This window comes from Talpa occidentalis, unplaced genomic scaffold, assembly GCF_014898055.3.
Source record: "Talpa occidentalis isolate TD23 unplaced genomic scaffold, MPIMG_talOcc4v2.1 talOcc4.5, whole genome shotgun sequence".
NCBI classification, from domain to species: domain Eukaryota; kingdom Metazoa; phylum Chordata; class Mammalia; order Eulipotyphla; family Talpidae; genus Talpa; species Talpa occidentalis.
The window spans coordinates 84087734-84102285 of NW_023604861.1; the positions used below are offsets into that span (position 1 = coordinate 84087734).

General features: G+C 34.7%; 1 protein-coding gene across 4 annotated transcripts in view; it reads right to left on the reverse strand.

Annotated features, from left to right (window-relative positions):
• Positions 1-14552, reverse strand: part of EXOC6B (exocyst complex component 6B) — a 586102-nt gene that overhangs the window by 491096 nt on the left and 80454 nt on the right. For all 4 annotated transcript variants that reach the window (XM_054701727.1, XM_054701728.1, XM_054701726.1 and 1 more), the window contains 3 exons: positions 9622-9669; positions 7931-8021; positions 7776-7821 (listed from right to left, as the gene is read on the reverse strand). In XM_054701727.1, the coding sequence (XP_054557702.1) occupies positions 7776-7821; positions 7931-8021; positions 9622-9669 (185 nt within the window). The remainder of the gene's footprint in view (positions 1-7775; positions 7822-7930; positions 8022-9621; positions 9670-14552) is intronic.

The following is a 14552-nucleotide window of genomic DNA, read 5'->3' on the forward strand; positions in this document are numbered from 1 at the left end:
AAAAACTACATATTGTAGTAGATTCCATTAATATGAATTGTCTAGAACAGGAAAATTTACACAGCCATAAAGTAAATATGGTATTCAGCAAGGAGGGGCAGCTGACAGAATTGGATAAGGTGGTAAAGGCTAAAGAGTTCAGAGTTTACTTAGGGAAGATGAAAACATTCTAAAACCGATTATGGTAATGGTTGCACAACTCTGTAAATACACTAAAGCCACTGAATTGTACATTTTAAATAGATGAATTGAGAAAAGTCATTTGCATGTCATATGTCCAACAAGGGGTAATATTAAAAACATACAAAGAGCTTCATAAAACTTAAAAAATAAAAAGAAAACAATTTAAAAGTGGGCAGTATTTGCAACAACATAGATGGAATCGGGGGGGGGGGGGGGATTATGCTAAGTAGAATGGGTCTGAAGGAGAAAGACAAATAGCAGATGATTTCACTCATATGTGGGATATAGAGAAACAAAAGAATTGACAAAACTAAAACAAAACAAACCCTAGAAATATATCCGCAGAACTGAGGCTACTAGTGGGAGAGGGGAGGTAGGGTGAGAACAAAGGGGGACAAGGCCTGATGATCTATGGTAAAGGGATATGGGTGCTTTGGTGGTGGGTGTGGTATGGCGACATGTATCTGAGATGTGAACTTATTTCCATAAGTCATATACAGTGTTGAAAACCAATGTTTCTTCATTTTAAGAAAAACTGAATTTTAAAGGCCAAAATAAATTTAAAAAGAAAAAGAAAAAGCGGGAAGAAGATTGGAACAGAGATTTCTCCAAAGAAGACATACAGAGAGCCAACAAGCAGTGAAAAAATTCATCATCTAAGGAAACTCAAATCAAAACAATGAGATAACACTCACTCCTACGAAAGTGGCTACTATCCAAAAGACAAGAAACAAGTATTAGAGGATGTGCACTGTTGGTGCAACCATTATATAAATTGGTGCAACCATTATAGAAAACAGTAAGGAGATTCCTCAAATATTAAAAATAGAAATTCCATACAATCCACTTCTAGATATTTATCAGAAAAATACAAAAACCCTAAAGAGTTTTCTTAAAAGATACATATATATATATATATATATATATATATATATACACACACACACATTTATTTCAACATTATTTACAAACCAAGTGGGAGAAACATCCTAAATGCCCATTGACAGACAGATGATTGGATAAAGAAGATGACATATACATACATAATAGAATACTACACAGTTATAAAAACCAAAAATTAATCCTTTTGCAACAGTCTGGATTGTACTAGACAATATTGTGCTAGTGAAATAAGTCAGACAGAGAAAGACAAACACCGTATGATTTCACTCATATGTCAAATATAGAGAACTAAACAAACAGATGAACTAAATATAACAAAAATAAACTTTTAGACTATTAACACCAATTCATGGTTACAAGAAGTAAAGGGGGGAAAGGAATGGGTAAATTAAGTAAAAGGGGTAAACTGCATGTTACATGTCAGAATTGGGCTTTAAGTAGTGAACTGAATATAGCATATACACAATTGTTGATTGTTAATGATACATACCTGAATCTTATATAATTTTATAATGTGATGTTACTTCAATTAAAAAATAAGTAAAATAAGTGGATGAATTGAGTGATATATTAATTGTATCTCCATAAAACTGTTAAATATTTTAGAGAGGAAAAAAGCTATTTTAAAATAACCGATGTAAACAAAAAGAAAGCAGCAGTGGCTATGTTAATATCAAACATCACAGATTACAGAAAGCAAAACCTTAACAAAGAAAAAGAGGAAACTTTAATAATAAGTAATTTGTCAAGTATATAATAACAATGCTTAATGTATATAATGAGAGTTTCAAAATACATAGCAAGAAATGAAAGAACAGAAAGAATACATAGGCAAATCTACAACCATAAAGACAATTTCAACACTTCTATGTAAAGGTTGACAAATACAAAATTATGAGGATGGAGAAGCCCTGAATAACTCTGTGAAACAAGTATATCTGGATGACAGTTAAAGAATGTGATACTTAATGATAGAATATGCATTATCTTGATATGTAGCTGGAAGTTTCACCAAAAAAAAAATCACAAAACAAGTCTCAACAAATATGAAAGACTGAAATCATGAGTTTTCATATTTATAAACAATGAACTAAAATTGCAACCATTTTTTAATCTGCAAAGTCCCCTAATATTTGGAAATTGATTTACTTCTAAGCAACCAGTGGATTAAGTTTTAAAAATTACAAGGAAAGTTAGAAAATATTTGAAATAAATGGGAAAAACATAGCATCATAAAACATGTAAAATGCAGGTAAAGCACCAATCAGAGGAAAAGGTACAGCTTTAATGACATTAAAAAGGAAAGAAGCAAAATCAGGGCACTAGATGTCCACCATATAAAATAAAGCTAGAAAAAGAGCAAATCAAACACGAGCAGGAGAAAGGGAATACTAAAGATAATAACAGAAGTTAATAAAGTAGACAAAAGAAAAACAACAGGGAAATAAATTAATAAAACATAAAAATGTGCTTTTGGGAAAAATTAATATACTTGATAAACCTCTCTAGAATAATCAGAGCTAGGCAGGGATAGAGAGAGAGAAAAAGTAAGACACAAATTATCAACATAAGCAATGAAAAAGAAAGCACACGCTGAGGCCTCCATGATGGCACAAGGGGTTAAGCACCACACCATAGAGCAATCCGAAGCCTCTGCAGCACGAGTTCAATCCCCAGGCCGGCCAGGGAGCAACCCACATGGCTCAGCAGACCTCTCCTGACTCGCCCACTGCTCCCCTCAGCAATGTATTTCAGTACATCTGCCTGTTCTGTTCCCCACTCTGTCTCTGGTGAGTCCTCTCACCCCCTATGTCTCTGGTCTGTACCCCAGCTCTTGTATGCACAAATAAATAAATCTTAAAAAAAAAAAAAGAAAGCACACATTAAAATAATAAGGAATCATAAAATAAAATAAAATATGGAATTTTGTGAACATTTTTGTTAAGAAATTCAACAACTTGAATGAAAGAGACAAATTACTTGACAAACACAAATAAGCAAAATTTTACTCAAGAAATACAAAATGCACACAGTCCTGTATTTATTTTTTGAATTAAATTTGCAGTTGAAGAAACATCAATTCCAAAGAGCACCTGCACCCCTATGTTTATAGCAGCACTGTTTACAATAGCTAAGCTTTGGAAACAACCCAAATGCCCAAAAATAGATGACTGGATCAAGAAGATGTGGTACATATACACCATGGAATATTACTCAGCATTCAAAAAAGATAAACACATGCAATTTGCAGCAACATGGATGGCGCTGGAAGGGATCATGCTCAGCGAAATAAGCCAAAAAGAAAAAGAAAAATACCGGATGGTCTCACTCATAGCAGGAATCTAGAAAACTTAAATAAGGGACCAGGAAAATGAATATAAGAAAGTGAAAATCAAAATCAACAAAAAACTATGAACCAGAGACACTTTTTGGGGGGTGGGGGGCGGGAGGGGAAGGATTGGGGTCAGAATGGGGTGTTTGCAATTGTATGGGGGAATATAAAAATAAAATTTATTATAAAAAAAAATAGAATGATGGAACCTACAAAAATGAAAAATGATGTAAAAAATACTTAAAAGAAAAATAAATAAATAAATTAAAAAAAAATTTGCAGTTGAAAATCTTATCCTAAGAAAGAAACAAATCTCCCAGTGCAAGAGCCACCATTGGTAGATTTTACCAAATATTTAAGGAAGATTAGGTCAACACTACAAATTCTTCCATAAAATAAAATCAAAGGGAAAATACTTTCCAACTCAGTCTTTGAGACCTGCATTTAATCTGATATCAAAATCAAAGACATTACAAAAAAACTATGAACCAATATTCCTTATGAACAAAGATATAAAAATCTTTAACAAAAAAGTTAACAAATCATATTCTAAGTCATATAAAAAAGGTAATATACCAAGACCAAGTGGGATTTATTACATGAATATAAGTTTGGCTTAACACTCAATAATCAATCAACATAATTCATCCAAATAATAGATTAAAAAGTAAATTAAAAATATATAATAATGTCAACTGACATGGGAAAAAAGCATTAGAAAAAAACAATATTCATTCCTAATAGACACTTTCAACAACTGGAAAAAGAAGGAAAAACCTTCAAACTTATAAATAGCTTGTGCAAAAAATTCAAACCTAACATCTCACTTAATGGTAAATACTTTCCCCCTAAGATCAAAGAACAGGGCAAGGATATTCACTCTCACCACTCCTATTCACTACTTCAATTCAACAGTTGTAGGTCAATTCAATAAGACAAGAAAAACAAGCCAAAAAGAAAGCATCCAATTGGAAAAAAAGAAATATAACTGTCTGACATGCAGATAAGACAGCATCTAATAGAAAATCAATGGAATATACAAAAACCATACTGGAATAAATAAACGACTTAAGCAAGATTTCCAAATACAAGCTAAATATACAAAACTTAATACGCTAGTAATAAATGACTAGAAATTGAAATTTTTCATTTAAAAAAGTATAAAATAATGAACAATTTTGGAATAAATATGAAAACTATAAACATTACTTAAAAAAACTGAAGAACACCTAAATAAGAGAGTGTCCACATTGGTTGGGGCAGGGCAGAAGAACTAGACAGCAGGAGAGACCACAGATTAAGTAAAATAAGGAAGATATTCTTGAGAAAGGCAGCCTGGAATGGAGTGTCATTCAGGCAGGACAGAACATGTCACAGGGTAAAATATATGAAAGAAAATTCAAATGTCCAAAAACCAATCCTAACCCAAGAAATAAAAATTATCTATCATTTCACAATTATTAGATTGGCAAAAACCAATTAAGTTTGATCACACATTTAATAAGGGGTTATTAACCAAGGTGAATTAAAAAAACTCATCATATTTAAGAATTAAAAAAAAAAACAATAAAAAATGGGCAGAATATCTGAATAGACATTTTTCCAAAAGGGTATATAGATGGCCAACAAACATGAAAGTGTTCATCATCACTTAATAAGAAAATGCAAATCATAACTACAATTAGATATCACCTAACACTTGTGAGAATGGTTTACTGATGGCAGACCACTAACTGTTATTACCAATGTTATCTCAATTAAAAAAAAAAAAAAAGACTGCTAACAAGTGTTAGGATATGGAGAAAAAGGAAGCCTTTTTCACTGCTGGTGAGAATGTAGATCGGTGCAGCCATTTTGGAAAGCAGTATGGACCTTATTCACAAACTAAAAATAGAATTGCTATGTCATCCAGCAATCCCATTTCTGGGTATCTATACATATAATATAAAATTATCAAGTCAAAGAGTTATACGTGAGGACCTCCCCAGTGGCGCAGCGGGTTGAGAGCATTATTGTGAAGCTGTCCGAAGCCTCTGCTGCACGGGTTTGATTCCCGGCTGGCCAGGGAGATATCCATATGGAGCGGCAGACCTCTCCTGTCTCACCCACTGCTCCCCTCAGCAGTGTATTTCAGTCAGTCTGCCTGTTCTGTTCCCCACTCTGTCTCTGGTGAATCCTCTCACCCTCCTGTGCCTCTGGCCTGTACCCCAGCTCTTGTATAAATAATTTTTTTTTAAATCTTTAAAAAAGAGAGAGAGAGTTATATGTGCCACAACATTTACTGTAACAGCATTTAAAATAGCTAAAATATGGACACAAAGTATGTTCCCAATTAAATAACTGGATAAAGAAGATGTGGTACATATATATACATTAGAATACTATTCTGCTATAAGGAAAGATGAAATTTTGCCATTTGCAGCAAAATGAAAGGAACTTGAAGGGGTTGTACAAAGTAAAACACTCAGAATGATAAATATTCAATTTCACCTATATGTGTGATATTTTAAAAAATGAGCAAATGGACAAAACAAAATATAAAAATTAGTGAACAATGAAAATCAAAATGATTGTCAGAGGTGAAAAGGATGGGAGAGGTAGAGGGTATAATGGATGGTAGTGAATGTCTTCTTTTATTTAATAAATAGAAAAATTCATATATAGATATAGGAATCAAAAAACTAGGAAATGGGGCCTCCCCTGGTGGCGCAGCAGTTGAGCGCTGGGTTGCGAAGCTGCCCGCGGCCTCCACGGCGCTGGTTCAATCCCCGGCTGCTCCCCGGCCACCGGAGGAGGGTCCCACATGGCGTGCAGACCTCCCCTGCCGCCCGCTGCTCCCCTCAGCAGTGTGCCTCGGTCCTTCTGCCTGCTCTGCTCCCCGCTCTGGCTCTGGTGAATTCTCTCACCCTCCCGCGCTTCTGACTGTACCCAGTGCTTGCATAAACGAATAAATAAATAAGTTAAATAAATAAATAAATCTAAAAAAAAAAAAAAAAAAAACTAGGAAATGAATATCCATTAAATCAGAGTAGTTGGGATACAAGTGCTTTTTATTCTCTAGAATTTTCTGTAATTTTGGAACTTTACAAAAAGGTTATCATAGAAATAAAATTACTTTCATATCTCATTGAGTAGAACTCATATCATTCTACCTATTGTATCTGATTTAAACATATCTTTTGAAGAAAAGGGAGTCTGGGAAATAATCCTAAGAAATTTTTCTAAATGTTCATGCCTCACATCTTAGCATCAAATTTCTTGAGAATTTAGAATTTTTATTCATAACATTTCTATTATTACCTCAATATTTAACACATTTTAATTTCAGACTTTTTCCCTCAATACCTAGGTAAAATTAACATTCCAGGAAGATGTGCCCTGTTTATTGTACAGCTTCACGTATTCCCATCATCCTGCAGGATACCCTAAGACAGAGAATGGGTATGCTTACTCTAGTTTGGGGAAGAAAGCCAAAAAGTCACCAGTTTCCTCTGAAATAAAACCAGAGGGAAAAAAAAAAAAAACACAGGCGAGGAATTCACTGAACTTAACCTTGATATTGTTCCTTATGACAGTTAAGTTTGTGTGTTAATGTAGCTAAGAGGTCCCAGTACCTAGATATTATTCTAGGTATTCCTGTGAAGGCATTTTTCAATGAGACTACTAACACTTAAATCAGTAGACTGTGAGTAAAAAATATTAACCTCCAAAATGTAGGTGGGCTTCATTCAATCAATTCAAGGCCTTAACAGAAAAAAGACTGACCTTCCTGAAGGAAGTGGGAATTCTGCCAGCTGACTGTCTTTAGATTCAGGTTATAATATTTACTCCTCCCTGACAGTCTAGCCTAATAGCCTACTCTGCAGATTTTGGATTTAACAGTCTTCATAATCGAGTGAGCCAATTCCTCAAAATAAATCATTTATCTCTAAACACACACACACACAAACACACACACACACACAGTTATGTTTCAATGAAGAACCCTGACTGGTTCACCCCTACACCAGAACCACTACTTTTTCTTTACAATACTAAACCAAAGCATGTTTCTCAAATGAAGTATCATTAAAATATTGACAGTTATATGCTTTTTTTACTAAAAGACTGAGACTTCTATAAATAAAACTGTTGAGTAGCAATTTTTATTAAACATAATACATGACAAAATGCATCAACATGCCATTAGTATATGTGAGTAAAGCTCAGGATAAATCAATAAAGAGATACAAAATGCTAGAGAAGATGTAATGTGAACTCAATTATTTTTTGAAAGATTATACTAAATATGGACTCTAAAAATATTCTAAGTAACAGAAATTTTAGATAATAAAAACTATGTGGTAGAAAATCTTACCTTTTAGTTTTCATCTGGTCCCTTAGTTTGCTATACATCTCCAGGACTTGAAAGAGAATGAGGAAAAAGAACACAAAAGCATTTAGAGAAATTGAAAGACAAAGTAAAGCTAAAGGAATTTCATCAAGAATTCTACTCCATTTCCACTTCCTCACCTGGAAGACACAGCATTAATTTATCAACGGTGGCAGAAATATTTCTCTGTTGTAGTCGACACTGCTTCAGCTCTTCCATTGCTAATACCAGCTTGGCAAGAGGGAAAAAAACTGAATTATGCCAACAGCTGTAAATAAAAAGCTTTCTGTCACATTTTTCCACCTTATGTTCAATTCATCAGAAAGTTCCAGTTTCACTGTAAGACCTACCAAGTGGACTAAGGAACTACTTTTCTTTTCTCAACCAGTAAAACACTCCTGCATGGTTTCCCATTTTCTCCCCAAGATACATTCTATACTAGGAAAGGCTAAGTAAAATGAAATCCTAAAATTCATGGACTATACAGGAGAAAAGAAAAAAATACAGATTTTCTCCAAATCCTCAGACTCTCCATGATTTATGGTTTCATCAATCTTCTGAGAAGATTCTATATTTTTTTCATCAGTGCTAGACTTCAAGAGTCTTGAAAATAATCTTCAGCTAAATCTTTATTTCAACAAATACACCACAGACTTAGAAGTTATGGCTTTTCCAAGAGTTCCAGCTTAGCAGTGAATAACTCACTTTTCTTCCCAAAGCTGTTTTAAAGGCTTCCAACTGAAGTCATATCACAATATAAGTAGAAGAAACTATATTCTCTACTTAATTTAAAATAGGTAAGACAAAAAACAATACTCTGCATAGCAGTAGATTATCCCATACCCATACCTGAAAATGTAATTTGCTTAGATACCAGGAAAAAAGGAACAAAAGAGAATGGCCCTGATTAAGCCACTAATAAAACAATCAAAAGCTAATTTTAAATTTTTTTTAAATTAAGCATAATTACGTGTTAGTTGAAAAGAAAATGAATGATACAGGGAACAGTAATGGACTATAACAGTAATGGACTATAAGTCAGAAAATGTGTGTTTCAGTCCCAACTTTGCAAATTACTAAGTAACTTAGGCAACCATCCTCTGTTTTAGTTTCCTCATTAAAAAAATACTAATAACATCTGTCTGACATTGTCATAGCTCCACTATGAGGATCAAGTTTTAAAAATGGATGTAAAATAATCTTGTAAACTGTGATGGTTTAAATGGCAAATTTCTTCATTAATAGAATCAATGATTCATTTTTTTTTAATAGATACTTAGAGAGCACCCACTTAATGCCAATCACTGTTTAGGCAAGAAGAGAGGATAAAGCAATGAATAAAATAAGTCAAAATTCCTGACTTCGTGGAGCTTTATTTCTAATGGAGGGAAACAAAACCAAATATATAGATAAAAATCTTAATCAGAGAATGAAAGTCACAATGAAGAAAAATCAAGCAGGAAGATAAAAAAGAATGCAAGGGGTAAGAGTGAGACTGTGATTTCAAATAAGGTAGTTAGAAAAGACCTCATTAAGGATCTGAAATAGGTAAATATTGGGGAAAGACCATCCCAGAAAGACGGAACAATACTGGTCATTCTATGACTACCTAGGTGATTTAAAACATAGCTATGGAAGGCTACATCCACTCTCATTAAGTGTTCTAGTGGCTATATTCATTAAATGTAGATATATATTAGGAGAAGCAACAATAATGTCCAAGTTCCTCCAACAAACTTTCATGGTCTTAAAGTCACTAAATGAAGAATGCAGTCATCAAAAGAAAATAACTGGAAACAGAAAAGATTTTCAAAAGGTAAACTGGCCTTACTTCCTTTCCCTCATGTTGGAGTTTTCTATTAGTATCCGTGACTTGATTCTGTGGAGAGAAGACAATTTAAACTCATAAAAAAACAAACATTTAGATAGCAGTTGGATAAGATCAAAGCTTTAAATGAAAAAGATAGGTATTCATATTCATATATTCATGAGTAGTCTATGATATTTTGCTTTAGTGGAATTCTCTTGAGTTAAAATAACAACCTTTCTACTGGACATTTGTATGACATTTAGCCATTCAAAACTTAGGAAAGATATGTTTGTTTTTGATTATTCCAATTAAAACAATATAATGACTAACATGGCACTTTAATTCTGAAGTAAAAAGGGGGTACAGGAAAGAAAAATAAAATAGAAAAAAATAGGGCCTCCCCGGTGCCTCAGCGGTTGAGCGCTGGGTTGCGAGCTGCCTGCAGCCTCTGCAGCGCTAGTTCGATTTCCGGCTGCTCCCCGGCCACCAGAGGAGGGTCCCAAATGGCACGCAGTCCTCTCCTGCCACCCGCTGCTCCCCTCAGCAGTGTATTTCGGTCTTCTGCCTGCTCTGCTCCCTGTTCTGGCTCTGGTGAATTCTCTCACCCTCCCGCGCTTCTGACTGTACCCAGTGCTTGTATAAATAAATAAATAAATCTTTAAAAAAAAAAAAAAAAGCTACTTAAAAAAATAAATAAATAAAATAGAAAAAAATAATCCACAAAGAACCTGACCATCTCTACAGTGCGTAGAAAAATAAAATTTTATCATAGGTACTCTTCATTTCACCAATGTACTCCTGGAAAACTCAGGTTTAAATTGAACTTTCCAACTCATGTCAAATTTTCCTTAATATCCTAAATTTGGAAAATATTTAATTTTGGAAAATATTTACCTTCATTCTTTTTGTATTATTAATTTTCAATATCTCCTAATACTTCCATATCCCCATGTTTCTACATTAATCTCTACCAAGTATTCAAGACCATGAGCAAGTCTTAAAATCTAGAGTTCATAATTTAAGGGAACTGGCACTACCTTTTTTGAGAATGATTTTTGAAGACACCATTAATACTTACAAAATTAAGCACATAGAATAGTAATGTCCTCATCATATTAGACATGTCAAAACATGAGCAATATTATATTCTAAAACTTTCTTTAAAAGATAATTTCTAACTCTCACCAATAAGTGCCACTCCTTATATTTTTTTTTTGCTCTTTACTTTTTTTTTTTAAGATTATATTTTTTATTTATTCATACAAACACTGGGTACAGTCAGAAGCACGGAGGGTGAGAGAATTCACCAGAGCAGGGAGCAGAACAAGCAGAAGGACCAAAGTACACTGCTGAGGGGAGCAGCGGGCAGCAAGAGAGGTCTGCGCGCCATGTGGGACCCTCCTCCGGTGGCCAGGGAGCAGCCAGGGATCTAACCGGCACTGCGGAGGCTGCGGGAAGCTTCGCAACCCAGCGCTCAACCGCTGCGCCACCGGGGAGGCCCTGCTCTTTACATTTTTAAGGCAACCCAGTAACCCAGCATTTCTGATTATGTCTGTGAGAACATCAAGAATATTAATAGGTACTCTGCATATGCACACAAGTATACACACTCACACACACACACATACACACACACAATATGTATGGGAACTAACACTGAACAGGTCAGTTTATTCAGGACATCTTGCAGCCTTTAATATTGTACATGTTGCATGAATGTCTAAGAAAGGGAAATCATGCAAAGTGTTTTCCAAACTCATTTAACATAACACCCTTTTATTAAGGATTATATGAAGAAACTAGTTTTTCAGGAACATAAATTTGAAAACTTTGCCCCAAATGATACACTATACCTGGACTATTATTTTCACAGCAGATATATATATCACAGTGATATATATATCACATATACCCTTCTTTCAAAGACAAAATGAAAACTGACCTTCTTCAGGAAGTCTTATAAAGTATCAAACAGAGAAGCAAGAAACCCTTAATTCTCTTTATTAATTTTTTATTTAATAGCACCAGATGTGAAACACTTAGTTTTATTGGATAAGCTCAATATGAACTGTGAGTGTTGACATAGCTATCCAAAATAGTGAACTAAGACAACATTAACGAAGCATTATCTAAAAATGGGGTCAGCAAACCATTTCTGTAAAGGGCCAGATAGTCTATATATTGCAACATATCAACTCTGCCATTATAGCAAGAATGCAGCTATAAACATAATGTAATTGAATGGACATTGCTGTGTTCCAATAAAATATTTACAAAAATATAAGGTAAGTTGGACTTGGTCTATACTACGTAATTTTTTGATCCTTGGTCTAGAATATAGTAGTTTAAGAACATACTATGAGAATCATGTTCGGCTGTCTCATTTTAGGAAGGCTATTGAAAAACTGAAGCTATGAATACTGAGCTATGAATACACTTGAAGAGGAACTCAAAGCAATAGCACATGAAAAACAAGAGAAAGCAATTTTCAGCTCAAAGAAAAGAAAAAAATTCATTTGGAGACACTATATACTGAACACTAAATGCATATACCACAACTGAACTACAGCTATCCTTCAAATACCTCAAGAATTATGGGAAGAAAGGTGGAGACCTAGAAATAAAGTGTATTAATCAAGCAAAAAAATGAACGTTACTAGAAAACAGGATTAATTATAGCTCAATATAAGAAAAAGCTTTCAAGCAATGTGAAATAAAAAATGGAGTAGGTTGCTCTAAATGGTAGTGCTCTCCCCTTCACCTCACTTATGCAAGAATAATATTTTTTATTCTAAACTGGAGTTCTCATCAAATGTAACCTTCCATAAATACTACTAAATTCGGCATTATTATCTCTACCAGTTTAGAATATCTGTTACCTTATAAAGACACCATTTCTGAAACTTGGATTGCAAGATAAACATTGTATATTGCAACCCAGTACACAAGTATCAGGAATACACACTCACACACACACACACACACACACACCCCTGAAAGATTTTCAGGAACCAGTGCTTACCCTTACTACATGTAATACCCTGACCTTTTCTATTTCACTATTTCACTTCAGCTTTTTTTTTAAACACACTGATAAATTTGCACAAAAATTAATTCATGCAAATTACAGTCTAAAACACACCCATAAAAGCCTAAACAATGTTCTGATAAGAAAGATTAATTACTATTTCAATACTATTTTATATAACCAATAAGAAGAAATTTTACTGCCCGTCTAGGATACTACTTCTCTTGATTCAGAGAGCATGAAGCTACAGATATACTGTGAATCAAAAGAAGTGGCCATGCTAGAATGTGTTATTTCCTATTATTGTAGATTAAAATAGTACTGACAGTAGTTAACACTTTCCCATTTTATAAACTCTTTTCTAGAGTTCAGAAAACTCTACATTTCATAGTTTTTTAATGCAGAATCTAGGGATTCCCCTAGACCAGACCCTCCAGGTGTACTGCTAGGCTCTCAACGTGGATGGAACTTAAGTAGCTAAAATCCCTCCGTTGGTAATCTCTCGTCCTCAGGGGCATCCTGAACAATTTAAAGGAATTTGCAACCTGAAACAATTGGAAGGGAAGAAGAGGAAAAGATGAGTACCAACCTACAAGTGCTATCAGCAACTGGTGAACATTACGGGCACTATTCAGGGCTACCTGGAAGCACTCCACCACTTGGCTACTTCAGTAACCAAAGACAGATCATCCTACTGCCCATCACAGAGAAGGGGCCCAGGGAGCTGAGAAGTTTGGAATAAAGATATCCGAAAAGCACAGAAAAGAACAGTCCAAAGTGAGGATGGGAAGATGGGATGACGGGGTGAGGACAAACAGCTCCTGGCAGGAAGCCCATATCTTTATTTTTATACATTTCAGATACTCTTGGCCATTTCAAGCCATTTAACACCCCCACCAAAATTCAGCATTCCAAATATATAGGCCAATGAGCAAGAGGAAGCATAAATGTGTTGGCAATACTATATATCTTAAAATGTTGGGCAGTTGTTATACATGTCCATAAACTCTTTATTTGAAACCTTGAGACCCAACATACTTCAGACGTCACAATTTCAGAAATTCTATAAAACTAATATGGTATAAAGTGTTTATCACATTATATCTTCCAAAGGTACTAGACAGTACTAGGTACTAGGACAACATTCATAATCAAACCCATTAATATTTCTTTTTTTTTTTTTTTTTTTTTTTTCCTAGAGGCATGTCTTATTTATTTATTTATTATTTGTTTGTTTGTTTGGTTTATACATGCACTGGGTACAGTCAGAAGCGTGGGAGGGTGAGAGGATTCACCAGAGCCAGAGCGGGGAGCAGAGCAGGCAGAAGGACCGAAGTACACTGCTGAGGGGAGCAGCGGGCGGCAGGAGAGGTCTGCCGCCATGTGGGACCCTCCTCCGGTGGCCGGGGAGCAGCCGGGGATCGAACCGGCTGCAGAGGCTGCAGGCAGCTTCGCAACCCAGCGCTCAACCGCTGCGCCACCGGGGAGGCCCCCAAACCCATTAATATTTCTATAGCAAAATGCAAACATCTTTACATACAAAATGTATTAAGAAGTTTGATAGCTTCATATTCATTCAGATAAGGCTTTGCAGTCAAATTAGACTTCAAATCACTATAGCTTTAGAATATAATTTATGATCTGATAGCCTAGTTCTCCCCTCAGAAAAACTGTTCCTGTGCTTTTCTTACCAATGTATATTTTATAGGAATTTTACACTCACTGTCAAGTTCTCCCCATGGGATTTTAATTAAAATTCCAATAAGACCAAAAAAAAAGGGGGGGGGGAAGAGAAGGAAGAGGGACGTGGGAAAGAAGAAAGAGTAAAAGGAAAAAGAAAACAGAAGCATAAAGACTGGAAAGGAAATAACTTTTTATTACTTAACAGCTCATGTATTTACATAAGAAATAAAAAATAATCTAC